Source organism: Canis aureus, chromosome 35, assembly GCF_053574225.1.
Source record: "Canis aureus isolate CA01 chromosome 35, VMU_Caureus_v.1.0, whole genome shotgun sequence".
NCBI lineage: Eukaryota > Metazoa > Chordata > Mammalia > Carnivora > Canidae > Canis > Canis aureus.
Genome location: NC_135645.1, coordinates 25,929,554 through 25,946,855, shown reverse-complemented (window position 1 = coordinate 25,946,855; position 17,302 = coordinate 25,929,554). Strand labels below are relative to the sequence as shown.

Genomic DNA, 17,302 nt, shown 5'->3' with positions numbered 1-17,302 from the left:
ACCCTGGGCCCCTAATAGGCTCAGAATAAACATCAATATGAACTTGAGAGAAATTCATTTTGAATAATAGCAGAATGACCTATTTTCTAATAGTTACTCAATTCTTGGGTTTTTTTTTTTTCTCTCAGGCAGTCTTATATGTAAGAGAAATACGTGGTTATTGAAGGATATGAAAAACTGATACTCTGAAATTTTGAAATTTCATCTTAGTACCATGCCCAGACTCTGAAAGCCCTACACACAAAGCAGACTAGCAGATCTATATACGAGACTTTTTGTTGTAAAAAGTAAACAGGTTTATTTGACCATTTGTTCCTACATGCCTATATTTTTTTATCAGCTTTATTAAAGTATAAATCATACATACAATAAAATTCCATGATTTCAAGTGTGACGGTCGATGAGTTTTGATAAACGTGAACAGCCTAGTAATCACTGCCACAATCAATATACAGAACATTTCCATCCTCTTCAAATATTCTCTTGTTCCCTTCCAAAACCAATTCCCCAGTTCTAGCCCTGGCAACCACTGACGCACTTTCTTTTGTTTGAATTTTGGCTTTTCTAGGTTTTCACATAGTGTACTCCTACAGTGAGTTCTCTTTTGTGTCTGGCTTCTTTCACTTGGCATAATGCCATCTTGCTGTCTGCCCAAGTAGTTGTTGCTTTTCACCGATGAGTAGTATTTTCACATATTGATGTATCATCATTTGCTTATCCAGTCATCTGTTAATAGGCATTTCTGTTGTTTCCAAGTTTTGGAAACGGGAGTAAAGCTGCTCTAGAAATCTGAGTGCAAAACATATTTTTTGGGGTAAAATACCTAAAAATGAGGAACGATGGTTTTAGTACTAAAGAATATTTAACTTCCTTACATCAGGTATCCTTAAAAAAATTAAAAATACAAACATATCTTAGCTATATTTCACAATAAAATTTATCAGAGGATCTATTGTAAGATGGTTGAAGAGTTCATACACTTTCCAGCCCTAAAAAGTCACACACATAATCACATACATTTAACATATTCCAAGATAATGCTTAATAATATGTAGGAAGAAACTATTCCTCCTAAATTTCAATAGATTATGTAAAATAAGATACACTAAAAAAAAAAAAAAAAAAAACACTCATATTAGATGAACAAAGAAGCCCCATTAAGAATTCTGTTGTGGTTTTCTCTTAAGAGCAAAGAGCTATGGAATCTCTAATTTAAAAAGAGGATGATTTTAGTCCATCTTACAAAGAAATATGTTTATTAAACATCTACCTGCTTCTCACACTAGTTATGTTGACTTTAAATAACGAAGGAAAATAATTCTCATTTCCTAAATGAGAAACACTTCCTAACTCATATCCCCAGGATTGTTCTTAAACTTCCATATAGAAAAGTCTGGAATAGGAAATTATAAATATCAGACTCCAGGGTTATAAGCTTTCACATTCAAAAGTGCGGAGAATCCAACATTAACAAATTATAGTTCTTCAAAATTCAGAACCACATCTTAGATGTCCCTTAAGTAACAGTGATATTACTTCAGAGTTAACAACTACAATCACTGAATTGTAACACATGCAGATATTAAGAAAATTTCAAGTGTTCTAAATATCATAAAAATGAACATTTTACAATATCATGATATATAAAGATCATGTTCAACGAAACTTCAGTCACAACAAAGTAAAAATTTTACCTTCCTTTCAAGCTGCTAATTATTAAGTCTTAACTTCACTGAATGGAAAATAAAATCTATCCCGCAACAGATTTTTGTGGCAGAAACTAAAACTTTAAAAAATATCTGAAATGGAAACAGCATGAGAAGTTTCCTGACACTATATTTAGAGTCCCTTAACTCAACACTTAGAAACTCAATTTCATATTTTGTAAACTAGTCATATAAAATGATCCTATAAGTATAAATGAGTTTTGTATCAACCAACGGACTCTGACAAGCTGCCATCTCACCACCTGTCACCGGCAGCTTCCAATGGAAACTTGTGGTACTTAAAACACATGTCAGCATCTGCCCAGGAAGCAGACCGCAGAGCGAAGACTGGAGCTTCCAGGACACAGGTTATTAACTGCCACACGGTGGCAACGCCGCCAGCACACATTCTGTGTCCCCCAAGCCCCAGGAAGGCCACTCCGCGTGCATCAATGCACCCAGTCTCTCGGATGGCGCAGAACTTCTAGAATTTCCGCTTCTTTGGAGTTCTCTGGGGGTGAATGCATGTACTCCCATCTAAACAGGTCCAAAACAAAAGCAAAAGATGTAATAATAATAATAAAAGTTATAATGAGCAATCCACATACCTCCTTACTGAAAATAAATGAAAAAAATTCTAAGAGCAAAAAATTTCTTATACCTTGTCTCCAATGTACCTAATATGCCTTTTACTCACCAGCCTTTTTAAAAACATTTGCTGTTAAAGAAAGCATTTTAATAATTCCAGAGCATACTTTGGCTGATATTAATATCCCAGAGTCAAAATACACTTTCACCATAAACCAGAGTTTCATACAATGTAGAACCTCTGATGACTCATGTGCAAATACTTATGCATTTATTTTAATGTGTTACTTTCTATTTAAGGCAATGATATTGGTTTGCCTTTTTAAATAAATTCTGTCAGAAATGGGGATCCCTGGGTGGCTCAGTGGTTTGGCACCTGGCTTTGGCCCAGGGCATGATCCTGGAGTCCCGGGATCGAGTCCCGCACTGGGCTCCCGGCATGGAGCCTGCTTCTCTCTCTGCCTGTGTCTCTGCCTCTGCTTCTCTCTGTGTGTCTATCATAAATAAATAAATAAATCTTTAAAAAAAAATTTCTGTCAGAAAAGGGATATAAAATTTAGGTAAATAATACTTCAGAGAATATACAAATATAGTCGAAATGAGCTGTAGAATGAAGTCTGGCAGACACTGGTTTAGACCAGGGGTTAGCAAACTTGTCCTATCCAGGATCACAAAATAGATGACTTTAATTTAGGCTTTGTGGGGCTGCAGTCTCTCGCATAGTCTTTTCTGTTTTTAATAATCTTCTAAAAATGTAAAATTCATTCTTAGCTCAAGGTCTGTAAATTATGTAAAATAAGGTCACATCACAAGTGGTCTTGGATTCACTTGCAGCCTGAAGTTTGTGCACCCTTGCTACAGACTCTAAGAAGCTAAAAGTGACCTGTCATGTAAACTGTTCAGATGGGCAAGGGATTGATGTATAATCCATCCATACCTGCAGCTAAGAAAATACCTTGTAAGTAGGGGCCAGTAGTAACCAGGAAGAAAACTGGAGACCTTAAAACCTTATCTCTACTTTTTCTTCATGTCTCGTCTCCAGGGAGGCAGGAACACCTAGCAGGGATGTGCGTGAGCTTTCAGCTAAGGACATGTGATCCCAACAACAGCAGTCATATGAGGACAGAGCGAACGCCATTCTGAAGGCAGTCACAACCATACAGGGTGCTAACCTAACCAGGACAGATCTGCGCGGCAGAAAGAGGCCAGCCCTTCCTCGGTGCCACCCAGCAGTCTTCTTATTTGGACATTTACACTCACAGAGAAAAGAAGATTCTAGCTCTTATAAAACAAGTTGTGTAGTTTTTCCTTTTTTTCCTGATCTTTTCTATTTCATCGTGTACACACATCATTCTGTTTCTTTTTTTTTAAGATTTTATTTGTTTGAAAGAGAGCGCAGGAGCAGGGGGAGGGGAAAGGAGAGAGGGAGAAGCAGACTCCCCACTGAGCAGGGAGCCTGTCCCAGGGCTGGATCCCAGGACCCTGGGATCATGACCTGAGCCCAAGGCAGCTGCTTAGCCAACTGGGTCACCCAGGTGCTCCCATTCTCATGTTCTTATAGCCCAAAAGTCAACCCAATAGCACCAACATAAATAGATCTGTCTTTGAAATTCCCCTCATTGGGCTGCCTGGGTGGTTCAGTCAGTTTGGCATCCGACCCTTGATCTCAGCTCGTCTTGACCTCAGGGTTGTGAGTTCGAGCCCCACATCAGGTGCCACACTGGGCATGAAGTCTAGTCAAAAAATAAAAAATTCCCCCATAGGTTCAGTTAGCCTTTACAGAAGCTCACCATAGCAGCACGTAAAGCACAAAGAGGATGCCAAGCACCAGCAACACTCCCTCATACTTTCAAATAAGCTTGATGCTTCACACTGGAGAGCAAGACTTTTCCTCATAAATGTAACAATTTCTAATGAAATAAAGTTGAAAAATCTGATGTGCTCGAATAAATTTGCTTTGCCCATAGCTCTTCCTAGAAAATTACCAGGTCAGCAAGGTCGCTCTGGGCCCCTAGATGTCGCCATCCACCTTATGTTCTCACTCCCTCTATCCTTTCCCGGCCGTCACCCACAAAGCCACATCATCCATCCTGACTTTAAAAAAAACAAAAAATATTATTTTCCTTATTATATGACTATGATTTTATCATAAAGTCAGCAAAGTCAAACCACTGAAGTCTTTAGGTAAGACGTGTACAGTGTCAGTGTTTGTGTTTTGCGGGGCTCAGCCGACTAAGACCGGAGGAATAATTATCATGATGAGTTATTCTTACCGCGCGGTTAGAGGTAAAGACATCAAGATGCTTTCGATCCTGGATCCCGGAGTGAAGAGGCCAAACTTTGTCCCCCGATCATACAGGAGGTTAAATTCTACATACCTGCCACAAAGACAACAAATAACAGTAGGGCCACTTGAGTAAAATCTTTCTGCAGATTAGTGCGTGCAGGACACTGCCAGGGGGTGGGGGTGCCCCTGCCCCCGGCCGTCCTCCTCCCCATCGGCTGGAACAGACAGAGGAGCCCCAGGCTGCAGCCAGCTAAGCCTTCTCCACGTGGACAGGCATAAATAAAGGCATTCTACCCAACGAACAATACAATATAGATTCGGCGCCAACACAGAGCAGTTACCAAACAAGGAGGTTATGTTTTCCAGTAAGTAAACAGAGTGGACACGGGGCTGACACCTGCAAAGCACAAAAACAATCAAGAGAAAGAAATGGCACCTCCGTCAGGACAGAACAGCTGTCTCTGGCCTTGCCCCAAGGTCTGAGATGTTTCAGAAGACTTTTCACCACCTGTAACTTCCACACACTAAGATGGTGAAAACTGTCGTAATCGAAAGGCCAAGTAGAGCTGACAGGAATTGAGTAACAATTACTAATATATTCTAGATACTTCCTTTCTTAAAGTACGTAACAGCCCTGATGAGCAGTGATATAATTCAGTCTTCCAGCAGATTCGTGGCAACCATAACAATAAGCAGTGGTTGAGCTGCAGTGCTTTTATTTTGCTAAGAAAGACGTCTTTAGCCTCAACCTAAAACTTGGTTCAATAAATTTATTTTCCATTAACTGCCATGGTGTCAGATCTAAACTCTGTCTGGCTTCTAAATCTCTGACTGCCTTTGACCTCACGGGATTTTTTGTAAAAGGTCATTAAAGTTCAAAGATAATTTTTCCTACTCATATAAATGTAAAATGACCCACAGAGCTGAAGATTCAGTGAACAGTGCCCCTTTCAAATCATTTTTCAACTCATTCACAAGCTGTTCTCTTGGTCTCCACTTCCCTCAGACAGTCTGTTTGCCCACTGCATAGGCTTTAATGACACCTGGTGGAAGACAGCCTCTAGAATCCCGCAGTACTTAAATTTTTAGAAAACACTCTTCTGTGTAGAAACTTGCCAAAAGCCCTGAGGAAATGTAAAGAAATTATATCTATGGATCCCTTTCTAGTACTCAGTATTGATTCATCACAGATTGAATTGTGTGCATCAATAACTAATACCTTCTTCTACTTGTTTCGAAAGATAATATAAGCAAAATGTCTTAATTTCTTCCTAAGACCACGGAAAAGAATTTCGGTCTCTTGGCCACCTTGTTCACCCCGGACGCTGCCTTTATGAAACATGATATTCAAGGGATGGCTGTGCTACTCTAGTCTGTACGGATGTCTCTTCAAAGGCCCTTGCAAGGGACTCTCTAAATGAATTTTCTGGGAGGATCCCTGTACTGCTTTCCTTTCTTGAGTGAAAAATGCCTCTCTGACTCCTACTAGGTTTCACTTAGATCTGATCTTTCTGATCCTTCCAGATACATTCATCCTGAGGGGCCTGAAAACCATGAACCTTAGCCATTCCCTTCAACTTAACAGATACCCAAATTTTATGCTGTTTCCCTTTCCCAAAATACAACAAAGTTAAAGATCTTTAGTTTCTGGGGCGCCCGGCTGGCTTAGTTGGTAGACTCAGCCTAAGGATTGTGAGTTTGAGCCCCATGTTGGGTGTAGAGATTACTAACAGATAGATCAATTCATCAACTGATTGGTCAACAGACATACTTTAAAAAAATTAAAATTAAAAAAAAAAATCCTTAGTTTCTGTTCTCCTATGGAAAAGAAGACTCTAAGATTGAAGTTCAAGGTCTGGGGAGAGAACAGCAGTAAGTGGATAAGAGACTAAAAAAAATTACCCAGTAAGAGACTAAAGTCCAAAGAGAAGCAGCCTGACCTGGGCAAGGGCAGCTCCTATTTGGGGCAGGAGGCAGCGGAGCCCGCGCAGATACAGATAGGGCTCTGAGCGCCACGTGGAAGGAGGTGAAGGCAATGCTGACAACCACAGTGAAGAGCTGGGTTATCTTAAATCCCAGAGTTGACTGCCCTCTTAAAACCTACCGATAAAGGTGGTGGCAGGAGGTTCTCTGTGGGAAACAGCCACCAAGACCAAAACCAACACAAAATAACAGACACCAGCAAGAACACAAAACGTTATTCCTATGTCTTAGAAGTTTTAAGGCTTTGTCTAATTAGTATTCACAGAATCTGTCCACTTTGCACATGAAATCCTATGAAAACTAGAACACTGCATTTTCCTGAGGGTTTTTTTTTTTCTTTTTTGTAGATTTTCATTGGATATTTATTGACGTATAATTGTTACATTAGTTTCAGGTGTACAATATGATTCAACAGTTCTGTACATTACTCTGTGCTTATCGCCAAAAGTGTACTCTTAATCCCCTTCACCCTATTTCACATCTCCCACCCACCTCCCGGCTTGTAACCACTAATTTGTTCTCTGTATTTGAGTCTAGTTTTTTTGTTTCTTTTTTATTTGTTCATTTGGTTCTTACACTGCACATATTACTCAGCCATAAAAAAAGAATGAGATCTTGCCATTTGTAACAACATGGATGGAGCTCCAGGGTATAAGGCTAAGTGAAATAAGTCAGAGAAAGACAAATACCCTATGATTTCATTTACATGTGGAATTTAAGAAATAAAACAGCACAGAGTTTTAAATTATCCTCTCAGGCACACCTTCCCCACTAAACTGGGAGCTTCTTTTCCAGATGCATGTTATGCACATCTTTGTCACTATGATAGTGCCTACCTAGAGGGATAGTATAATAAATATCAAGTGAAAAAAGGGAGGAATAGTAAAGATATAGTTGAAAAATCAGGAGACAAAAAAAAAAAAAGTCCCAAACAGATGCATTAAGAACTTCTAACAAGAAAACGTAATCACTGCCATTCTCCCCAAGTTTCTAAATAATGACCAGATAACAGAGGCAGCTGTAAGAAAGAATAAACACAAATATTTACCTTTAAACTTGAAACATTACCTAAGTTGGCCTTTTCAGGGACTAGCCTTACCTTCTTAAGTACTGGAACTATTATTTGCCTGAGACAGAATTACATACATGAGAAACTCCGTGTTACAGCTAGGGACCAGAACTCACATGCAGTAAGATCGCAATGAGGACTGACGTGAGCTAGCAGAGTGGCTCACCTGGAGCCGATGTGCAAGCATACCCTGGGTGCAGATGACGTCAACGTGGTCACCCGACTTAGCTCACCAAGCTCAGCGCACAGAACAGGGTGGCTAAGGTGACTATCTGGTAAGACATACAGACCTGCTTCAGCTGTGTAACGTCCTCCACGTAAGGGAAAGACTGCCAGTCACGGTGACCTGCTTCCACATCTGGGGTCTTTTATTTCCTAGTTGTGTTATCTTGGGCAAGAGACTTACTTTTCTCGGAGTAAGTTTTATCATCTGTAAAATGATGATAATCAGACCCGTCTCACAGCTGTATAAAGACTAGATGCCAACCGTCTAACGTTTTGGCTGGCACATTGAAAGGACTCCCTAATTAGTAAGTATTACCATTAAGTATAAATGATCTCTGAGATGACTATGTCCATTATAATGACCTCCATGAAATCTTAAAGATGAATAGAAACGTGTGGGAGTCCAAATTTACAATGCAGCAAAAACATTAAATGATGCCCATATCTTGGCATAAGGCTGGAAGGCACTGCTAGAAGGCCCAAAGGAATCAGCCGAATTAAATTCAGCAAGTACCACTACATGGCTGCTAGGAGTCTCTAATGTACAGACAATGAAATAAATTTTGCCTTTTTTTAACGTTTTATTTATTTGAGAGAGAGTGTGTGCTCACACATGAGCATTGAGGGGAGTGGGGGAGCAGAGGGAGAAGCAGACTCCCCACTGAGCAGGGAACCTGATGCAGGTGTCGGGGCTCAATTCCAGGACCCCGAGATCATGATCTGAGCTAAAGGCAGAGGCTCAACCACCCAGGAGCCCCAACTTTGCCCTTTTTATAAAACTGTTCCACACAATTTTTAATGTGCATTTAACATTCATCTAGCTATAAAAAGCAGCTCAGGATAGTATTAATACACCTCTAATGAAGTAACTGCCCAAGACAACACACCAGCCACTATGACTCCTGCTGCCCCACTTCCCCCAGCAGTCATGCAATGAGACGATATATTCTCCTGTTGCTCACTCACCGTCCTCTCCGGAGCTGCTGCCATAGCTTCTCCTGGGGCGTGAAAGAGTCATTGTGGTGCTTTTTCACAAGAGGAATATAAGAAGGAACAACAGCCTGGGCACAGCTCTGCACAAAGCGAAACACTTCCTCCTTGGATGGAGAGTCAAGGTCATCAAAAAAGATGCCCCCGATGCCCCTCCTCTCCCCACGATGGACTATAAAAAAGTAGTCATCACACCTGGAAAACACAGGAAAGCCATGTCAAGGATCAATGTGAGCTTTCCAGCTTAGGGCGCTATCCTTGACTAGTGCCCACACGGTGGCCTTACTTTTCCTCCAACTCTGAAATGACACTAGGGCTTTAGACAGATTTCCCCCAAGTTAGCGCCCACATAGAAAATGCTCGTGCTCTTATGTGCAATGCAAGTAGGGAATTTAACACATGTCTATGGAGAGGATATGGAACTCTAAAAACTTTAATAAAAAAGAAACAAAGAGTCCAGTATTAATAGCGTATTTCTTAAAACGAGTGATGTGACTGCCTTCGGCAGCACTGCTGCTTCTCCAAGAGGCTGGACAGGACTCCTCTAGCAACACCACCAACCAAGTCTGTGTCTGGGAACCAACCCTTTGGCTCCTGAGTCAGATCTTTATTCACCAAAGAAAGGTACAGTAAATAATCTCTAAGGTCTCTTCAGCAATAGAGTGAGGGCCCTATAGTACGCATGACTGAGGGAGGGGCTGGCACAGGAGCCGTTCAGAGAACACCTACAGACGTATGAAAGGTTACTCTGTGAGCCCGCACAGCAAACTATCCATCTGGTCGAGTCTTCCCCCTCACTGTGCCTACTAGAGCGGGTTTCCTAAAAATTATTTCCTAAATGCTAAATTTGTAGAATAGTTTACAGTGTCGAAATAGCTTGTTAGATGATCTCTAGAAGAATAATGATCTGTAAATAGAAAAACCTGTTCGAACAAAAACTAAAAGCCATTTAAAAGATTCTATTAAAAATAGCCTTAATTTAAAAAAAAAAAATAGCCTTCTAGCTTAAAAAAAAAAAAAAAAAAACAAAGGTAGTAGCTGCAAATCCCTAGAGCTGATACACTGGTATGATTCCCCTTGACTGATTTGTTGGCCTTCTTTTCCATGTACATCTTTTTTTTTTTTTTCAAGATTTTATTTATTTATTCATGAGAGACACAGGGACAGGCAGAGACACAGGAATAGGGAGAAGCAGGCTCCCTGCGGGGAGCCCAATATGGGACTCGATCCCGGATCCCGGGATCATGACCTGAGCTGAAGGCAGATGCTCAACCACTAAGCCACCCAGATGCCCCTCCATGCACATCTTATTAACATAGTTGAAGTACATCCTGAGTAAGGTTGTGAAATCAGCTTTAACCAAATCACCCTAATTCAAAATCTCCATGAAATTATGAAATTAAGAAATTTGCTACATACTTATACTGAAAGCTTATTTTTAACTAACCTGCATCCTCAATATCTTAGTAACTAATATCACCCAGATAGAATCATCTCAATAATAGCAATAAGAGGAAACCAAAAAATGTCACCCAATGTCACCCATACCAGTCCTCTTCCTGGAAGGATGCTGATTTGTGAGAGAGAAAAAAAAACAAAACAACAACAACAAAAAACAACCCTCCACCATGTCTCTATGCTCCCACCACTATGCAATTATCAGTGGTAATATCGATGGAAAAGAGAATATACCCTTTCTGAGAGTCTTAAAGCTGGACTCTGCATCTTACATAAATAATATCAAGATTCCACAATTATTAGTTCTAAAAGCAAAGCAAAACTACCCCCACCCAAACAAACAAAAAACACCAAAACCTCTTCTCCCCCTCCTTTTTCAGGAATGCCAATTATCTCTAAGCAGGTTGGGTACTTCACTCTTATTCCAAACAATTAATGCCTGGACTCCATTTCACATCTACCAAATATCCTGGATCTCCTCACAACACATTTGTTTCCCTTTCCTTTATCATTCGAGTTTCTTTAACACAGTGTCCAATCCCACTCTTCTCCTTGCGCAAAGCATCTGGTATATTTGCATCGCTCCCTAATAGTTCTCCAACCCCCTCCAAGTCCTAATGTTCTCATGGCAACAACAGTTCTCAACTGGGAGGAGGAGTAGATATCCTACCCCAGGATTAAAAAGCCTCTAATTCTCAGGCATAGATCACGTTAAAATTTCTATCCTAAATTATTTTTGCAGTCAAAAATATGCTGCTACCCAATTTTTATTACAGACATTCAAATATTTCTAAGTAAGTAACTTAGTAAGACTGCTTCAAATGGGTATCCCACTTCTAAATGGGCAAAGAAAACAGATCTACCTTCATAAGTTGAAAAAGGCAACACGGTAATTGCCTTTAGGACCTACAAAAGGAAGGAATGAAATGTATTTTAGATGTATTGACAATACCTTTACCTACCATTTTTTAAATTTAGGGTAGAGATCAGGACCATGCTGGTCACAGGCCTCCTTCAGAGTTCTGTGAAAATGGACAGCATCCTCTTGGTTCAAGTATGTTGGAGTAAGGTCACACCCACCGCCAAACCACCACTGCTTGTTACCTACAAAACCAAGGCATGAGATTCTCATGCAGACGTTGGACTGTGAGAGGCAGCGCACTACTTGTATCTGCAAAGTGAGTTTATCAGATTCGTTTATTAAACATGAAATGGGGGACAATCAAAAAGTATTTAACTAAATTTAGCTCTGAATGCCCAGGAAAGCCTAAGCAGGAAAGAAAAGGTAAAAGCAGAAAGAGAAGTAGGAAATTAAAAAGTGAGAGAGTAGAACCAGACAGGGAAAGGACACGCATGGCAGTGAATGAGGAAACACCATGTGGGTGGGCCAGGCAGTAGATCTCGAGTCTGGCTGCGTATCAGAATCACATGAAGAGCGTTAAATGCCTCTGCTAGGTCACAATTTAAAGAACAAACAAGCAAAAAACAAGCAAATCTCTGGCCCAAGCATCTACGGTTTATAAAAAAACACCCCTGGAGATTCTGATGTTGCCTGAATTAAAAACCACTGCCCCGCCCCTTACTCCAGGAAACACTTGCAGACGGACACAACTTGACATCTGAGAATAACTATTTCATGTGCTCGGTTGGGTCGACAGACTGCCAGTACCAGTGATCGACTTCTACCATGACAAGGTTGAACCGAACGGAATGTCTTCAAAATGCAAGTTAAATACCTGGCCTTTAAATGCCATCACTGCAGAGACACCAAGAGCCCCAGAGTGGCACCGCATGGATGCTCTGCTGGGCGGAAACACCCGGCCCAGCCTAGAGAGACCGGGGCTGGAACTACATGTCCACAATAGGCACCATAATAGGCTTCACCCTATCTTAAGCCCACAGACAGTATGCTGGGGACTAGTGAGCCAACGCACGTGGAAGACTTTTTCCAAAAGCAAATCCTCCATTTCAATATAACCTTGTACATAATAAGGTTTTCCTGTGGACTTCCTGAGGATTTCTTTTCTTGGGCAAAGAACCCTGTGTGCACTCTGAATTTGATATTCCTTAAATCATTCCTTCTGTGTTGAAGGCAATATGGGGAAGTCACAGCCCAGCCAATACTATTTTCTCTTTTCACCTTTAGTGTACAATCCATTGCACTAGCCAAGGAGTAAGGCTTCATATGCCTCCTGAAAAACCTAGTTAAGATTTATGTATTCTGGGGCACCTAGTGACTCAGTGGTGGAACGTCTGCCTTCCGCTCAGGGCCCAGGATTGAGTCCCACATCGGACTCCCTGCATGGAGCCTGCTTCTCCCTCTGCCTGTGTCTCTGCCACTCTTTCTGTGTCTCTCATGAATAAATAAAATCTTAAAAAAAAAAAAAAAGATTTATATACTCTTTCTCACATTTAGATCATACCCTCTGCCTTGTTTTAAAACACACATTTTGCACAATAATATTTTGCACACCTCCAGGGATGCTTACCGTCGGCTTCTTCTACTTCAAAGTATCTGTAGTTGAAATGGATAGTAGGCGCATGAGGATTCTTGGGGTGGATAACAGAGCTCACGCCCATAGCTGAAAATGGCAATTTACCTGGAAAGTAAAACATGAAGTGAGCAGCACTCAACCAGCAGGCTTGATTAACTCCAACTTAGTTTCTGAAGCAATTTTCAAGAGCTGCTTTTATGTCTTTTAAAAAACCAATTTTTAAAAAGTAAATGTGAACATGCTTCTCTGGTATATGCACCCAAATGGCGTTTTTTTTTTTTTTTTTTTTTTACAGAAGCACTGTTTATTTTACAAATAAAACTTGTGAAGGGAAAAAAAGAAGTTTGAAAGGACTGTGATAGGCTATGGAGACTGATTTACCATCTTTAGTCTTCAGATTTTTTCCTCGGCTTCTCATTTGTTTTGCTGCTTCCTCAGAAAGATTCCCATGAACAACAGAAATGCTCACCCCAGCCTTTTCAAAAACATGCCCATCTTGAAGTACACAGCTGATGCCACCACCTCCTGTGTATAGAAACAGAAAATGAGGAGAGAGCATAAGGGTACAGCAAAATCAAATATAACCCTTGCATGAAGGTGGTGGGATGAGGAGTTATCTTCCTCTTCTCCAAATCTTCTATAACATCAGTATATGTATAATTTTTAAATACAATAAAATCAGGTAATCAGCTTAGCTTGACGACACTGCTACTGAGAGGGGGCAAAAACTACACCTTCCCCACATCACTAAACTGAAGATTTCTTCTACAACTAAAATAAACACAGGAAAGGGATGCCTGGGTGCCTCAGTGGTAGAGCCTCTGCCTTCGGCTCCCTGCATGGAGCCTGCTTCTCCCTTTGCCTGTGTCTCCACCTCTCTCTGTGTCTCTCGTGAATAAATAAAATCTTAAAAAAAAAAAAAAAAAAAAGAATCACATAATATCTTCCCTTCAACTACTGTTCAAAATGGCATGCGTTGGTTATGATACATGAGAGGAGGCTGAGATTAAAAACAGGCATGGGTATATTTGAGGGGTATTCTATTATAGAATTTAAGAGCTTCCTATTATTTCAAATGTTTTTTTCTCAGTGTGTCATTTACCATTTAATTCTGCTTACAGGTAATTAAAAAAAATGGTAGCTATTTGAACTCTTCAGGGATTGGGAACCTTAAACTGAGTTAAGACACATATTAATATTTAAGTATCTGAGCTTTATGCTTAATAGCTAGCTTATTTTTTATTTTTTATTTATTTTTTGCTAGTTTGTTTTTTAAACATTAGAGTTACCATCAAGCCAACTGTTTTATGGAGGTACCTGTTTGCCTTGTTTTGTTTTTAAGAATTTTTAGAGCTGGATGGGACGTAAGATGACCCAGTGCAAACTACCCGCCCCCTGCACATTTCAAATGAGAAAATGAGGTCCAGAAAGATAAAACACCTTATCACAGATAAGATCACACAGCTGGCAAGCGGGCCCAACAATTCGTCTTTCTATGCATCACACAGTATTGTAAGCACTTCACATACATCCAACCTGATAATACCCTCATATATTATTTCTAATCTCATTTCATTAATGAGAAACAGAGGTACACCAAAAATTCAGTAACTTCTGAAGACCGCAGTAGCTATTCTAGTACTTGAGCTTGTCTGGTTCAGACATTACATTACAGAATGGAAAACACTTTGAAGACCACATTTAGCCTCGTTTAATATCAATGTGGCGGTTTCACAGCTCAAAGTCCGCTGAGGAGAAGCGGCAGTAGTATTCCTGGCTAAGAAGTCAGGAATTCCTCAAATTTATGACCAAGATGTGGGGTTTTCACTCCACAGGCAATAACAAGGTCATGAATACATGATTCTCTAAAAACTGGGGTTTTCTTTATTAAAGTATTATTGACATATATTAGTGTCAGGCGTATGACGCAATGATTTATTTTTTTGATGCAATGATTTAAATGTTTGTATATGTTGCAAAATAAGCCTACTTAGGTCATCACAGAATTACGAAATTTTTTCCTTACAACGAGAATTTTCAAGCTCTACTCCCTTAGCAACCTTAAAACACGCAATACGGTATTTTTGACTATAGTCCCCAAGCTGTGCGTTATATTCTCATGAGTTACTTCATAACACAGTTTGCACCCCCGGCTCCCCTGGGTCATTCTGTCCGCTCCCCTCGCCCCCTCCTGCTGACAACCACTAATCTGAACAACTGGGCTTTAATACTGAAGTTTCTGGCCGTTGGAAGGAAAGATGTTCCCAGTAGGAAACCTGGCGGTGCAGGCAGAGCTACTGACACGCAAGCGGTCCTCGCGCCCCTTGAGAACAAGACGCAGGGACACAAGGTGGCCGCGGGCTGGAGTCCGGGCCGGGCAGGAGGCAACCTCACGTTTCCTCCAGGAGGAGAAGGGGTGAATGCGCCCGAGAAACGGGGGAGACGGGGAGACGGGGGAGTCGGGGGAGGGCCGCTGCTCAAGGACAACTCGGACACGCAGGCTCCGCGGCTGAAGATGACCCTAGGGCTCCGAGGGGACCGCCGTCAACCGCGCCGCCCGGGGACGGAGCTCAGGGGCTGCGGACGGACGGGGACGGGGACCGGGGCGGGGACGCGGGGCTCAGGGGCCGCGGGCGGACGGGGACGGGGACCGGGGACCGGGATGCGGGGCTCAGGGGCCGCGGACGGACGGGGACCGGGGACGGGGATGCGGGGCTCAGGGGCCGCGGGCGGACGGGGACGGGGACCGGGGACGGGGATGCGGGGCTCAGGGGCCGCGGACGGACGGGGACGGGGACCGGGGCGGGGATGCGGGGCTCAGGGGCCGCGGACGGACGGGGACGGGGACCGGGGCGGGGATGCGGGGCTCAGGGGCCGCGGGCGGACGGGGACGGGGACCGGGGACGGGGATGCGGGGCTCAGGGGCCGCGGGCGGACGGGGACCGGGGACGGGGACGCGGGGCTCAGGGGCCGCGGACGGACGGGGACGGGGACCGGGGCGGGGCCGCGGGGCTCAGGGGCCGCGGGCGGACGGGGACCGGGGACGGGGATGCGGGGCTCAGGGGCCGCGGACGGACGGGGACCGGGGACGGGGATGCGGGGCTCAGGGCCCGCGGGCGGACGGGAACGGGGACCGGGGACGGGGATGCGGGGCTCAGGGGCCGCGGGCGGACGGGGACGGGGACCGGGGACGGGGATGCGGAGCTCAGGGGCCGCGGACGGACGGGGACGGGGACCGGGGACGGGGACGCGGGGCTCAGGGGCCGCGGGCGGACGGGGACGGGGACGGGGATGCGGGGCTCAGGGGCCGCGGACGGACGGGGACCGGGGACGGGGATGCGGGGCTCAGGGGCCGCGGACGGACGGGGACGGAGACCGGGGCGGGGACGCGGACGGACGGGGACGGGGACCGGGGCGGGGACGCGGGGCTCAGGGGCCGCGGACGGACGGGGACGGGGACCGGGGCGGGGACGCGGGGCTCAGGGGCCGCGGGCGGACGGGGACGGGGGCCGGGACGCGGGGCTCAGGGCCTGGCGCACCCTCGGCGGACGGCCGCCCCCTCCCGCCCCGCCCCCCGCCCCGCCGGGCCGCTCACCTTCCTTCCTCTCCCAGCGGTCCACGGAGAAGCGGGCGCCGCCGTCCACCTGCGCCAGCGCCCGGCACACCTGCGCCTGCGTCTCCAGCACCAGCAGCTCCATCCTGGTCTTCATGTCGCCCGGCCTGGCCCGCAGCTCGCGCAGGGCGGTCACCGGCGGCGCCATGAAGCAGCGGCAGCGGCGGCCCAGCTCGTCGTCGTCGTCGTCGTCGCCGTCCTGCCGCCTCCCCGGCGACGGGCTCCGCGGCCCCCGGCTCCTGGGCTCCGCCTCCGCCCGCTCCGCGCGCCCGAAGGCGGCGGCCGCCAGCCCCGCCAGCCCCGCCAGCCCGGCCAGCGCCCCGCTCAGCCCGGTGCCCGGCCGGGGGCCTCCTCTCGCCGCCGGGCTGTGCCCCAGGCCCCGGCTCGGCTCCCGGCCCGCGGCGCCCGGCGGCCGGCAGGTGCGTCCCGCCGCGCGGCTCCCGGCCCCGGCGCTCAGCCCGCCGCCGCCGCCCCGCGCCGCTCGCCAGCACGAGCCCGCGCTCAGCCCGCCCAGGCGCAAGGCCATGCTGCCCGCGGCCGCGTCCCCGGGTCGGTCCCCGAGCTGCCGCGGCCCAAGTCGGCACCCGCGCCTGCAGACGCGACCTGGGGCGCAGAAGAGCCGGGCGGCCGATGGGAGGCGGGGGCTGCTGGGAGCTGTAGTCCGGCCGATGGGAGGCGGGCGCTGCTGGGAGCTGTAGTCCGGCTGCTGGGAGCTGCGGTGCGGCTGCTGGGAGGCGGGGGAGGCCGATGGGTGGCGGGAGCTGCTGGGAGCTGTAGTCCGGCCGATGGGAGGCGGGGCTGCTGGGAGCTGTAGTCCGGCTGCTGGGAGCTGCGGTGCGGCTGCTGGGAGGCGGGGGAGGCCGATGGGAGGCGGGAGCTGCTGGGAGC

The 17,302-nt window shown here is 45.5% G+C and overlaps 1 protein-coding gene across 1 annotated transcript; it reads right to left on the bottom strand.

The window, feature by feature from the left end:
* Positions 1–272: 272 nt before the first annotated feature.
* CPOX (coproporphyrinogen oxidase) lies at positions 273–17,004 on the bottom strand. Its single transcript, XM_077884430.1, has 7 exons — positions 16,397–17,004; positions 13,183–13,326; positions 12,796–12,906; positions 11,269–11,410; positions 8,825–9,043; positions 4,568–4,672; positions 273–2,243 (listed from the first exon to the last, which is right to left on the bottom strand). The coding sequence occupies exons 1-7, from the start codon at positions 16,938–16,940 to the stop codon at positions 2,156–2,158; spliced, it is 1,353 nt and encodes a 450-aa protein (XP_077740556.1). The 5' UTR covers positions 16,941–17,004; the 3' UTR covers positions 273–2,155.
* Between the last annotated feature and the right edge of the window lie 298 nt (positions 17,005–17,302).

What these genes read in the sequence shown, in the direction of transcription:
- CPOX (XM_077884430.1), bottom strand. Translation starts at nt 16,940, where the DNA reads ATGGCCTTGCGCCTGGGCGGGCTGAGCGCGGGCTCGTGCTGGCGAGCG. An exon ending in AAATCTGAAGACTAAAGATG is followed by an intron (nt 12,907 to 13,182) that starts GTAAATCAGTCT and finishes TTTACTTTCCAG; the next exon opens with GTAAATTGCCATTTTCAGCT. An exon ending in CAGCAGCTCCGGAGAGGACG is followed by an intron (nt 4,673 to 8,824) that starts GTGAGTGAGCAA and finishes TCTTTGTGGCAG; the next exon opens with GTATGTAGAATTTAACCTCC.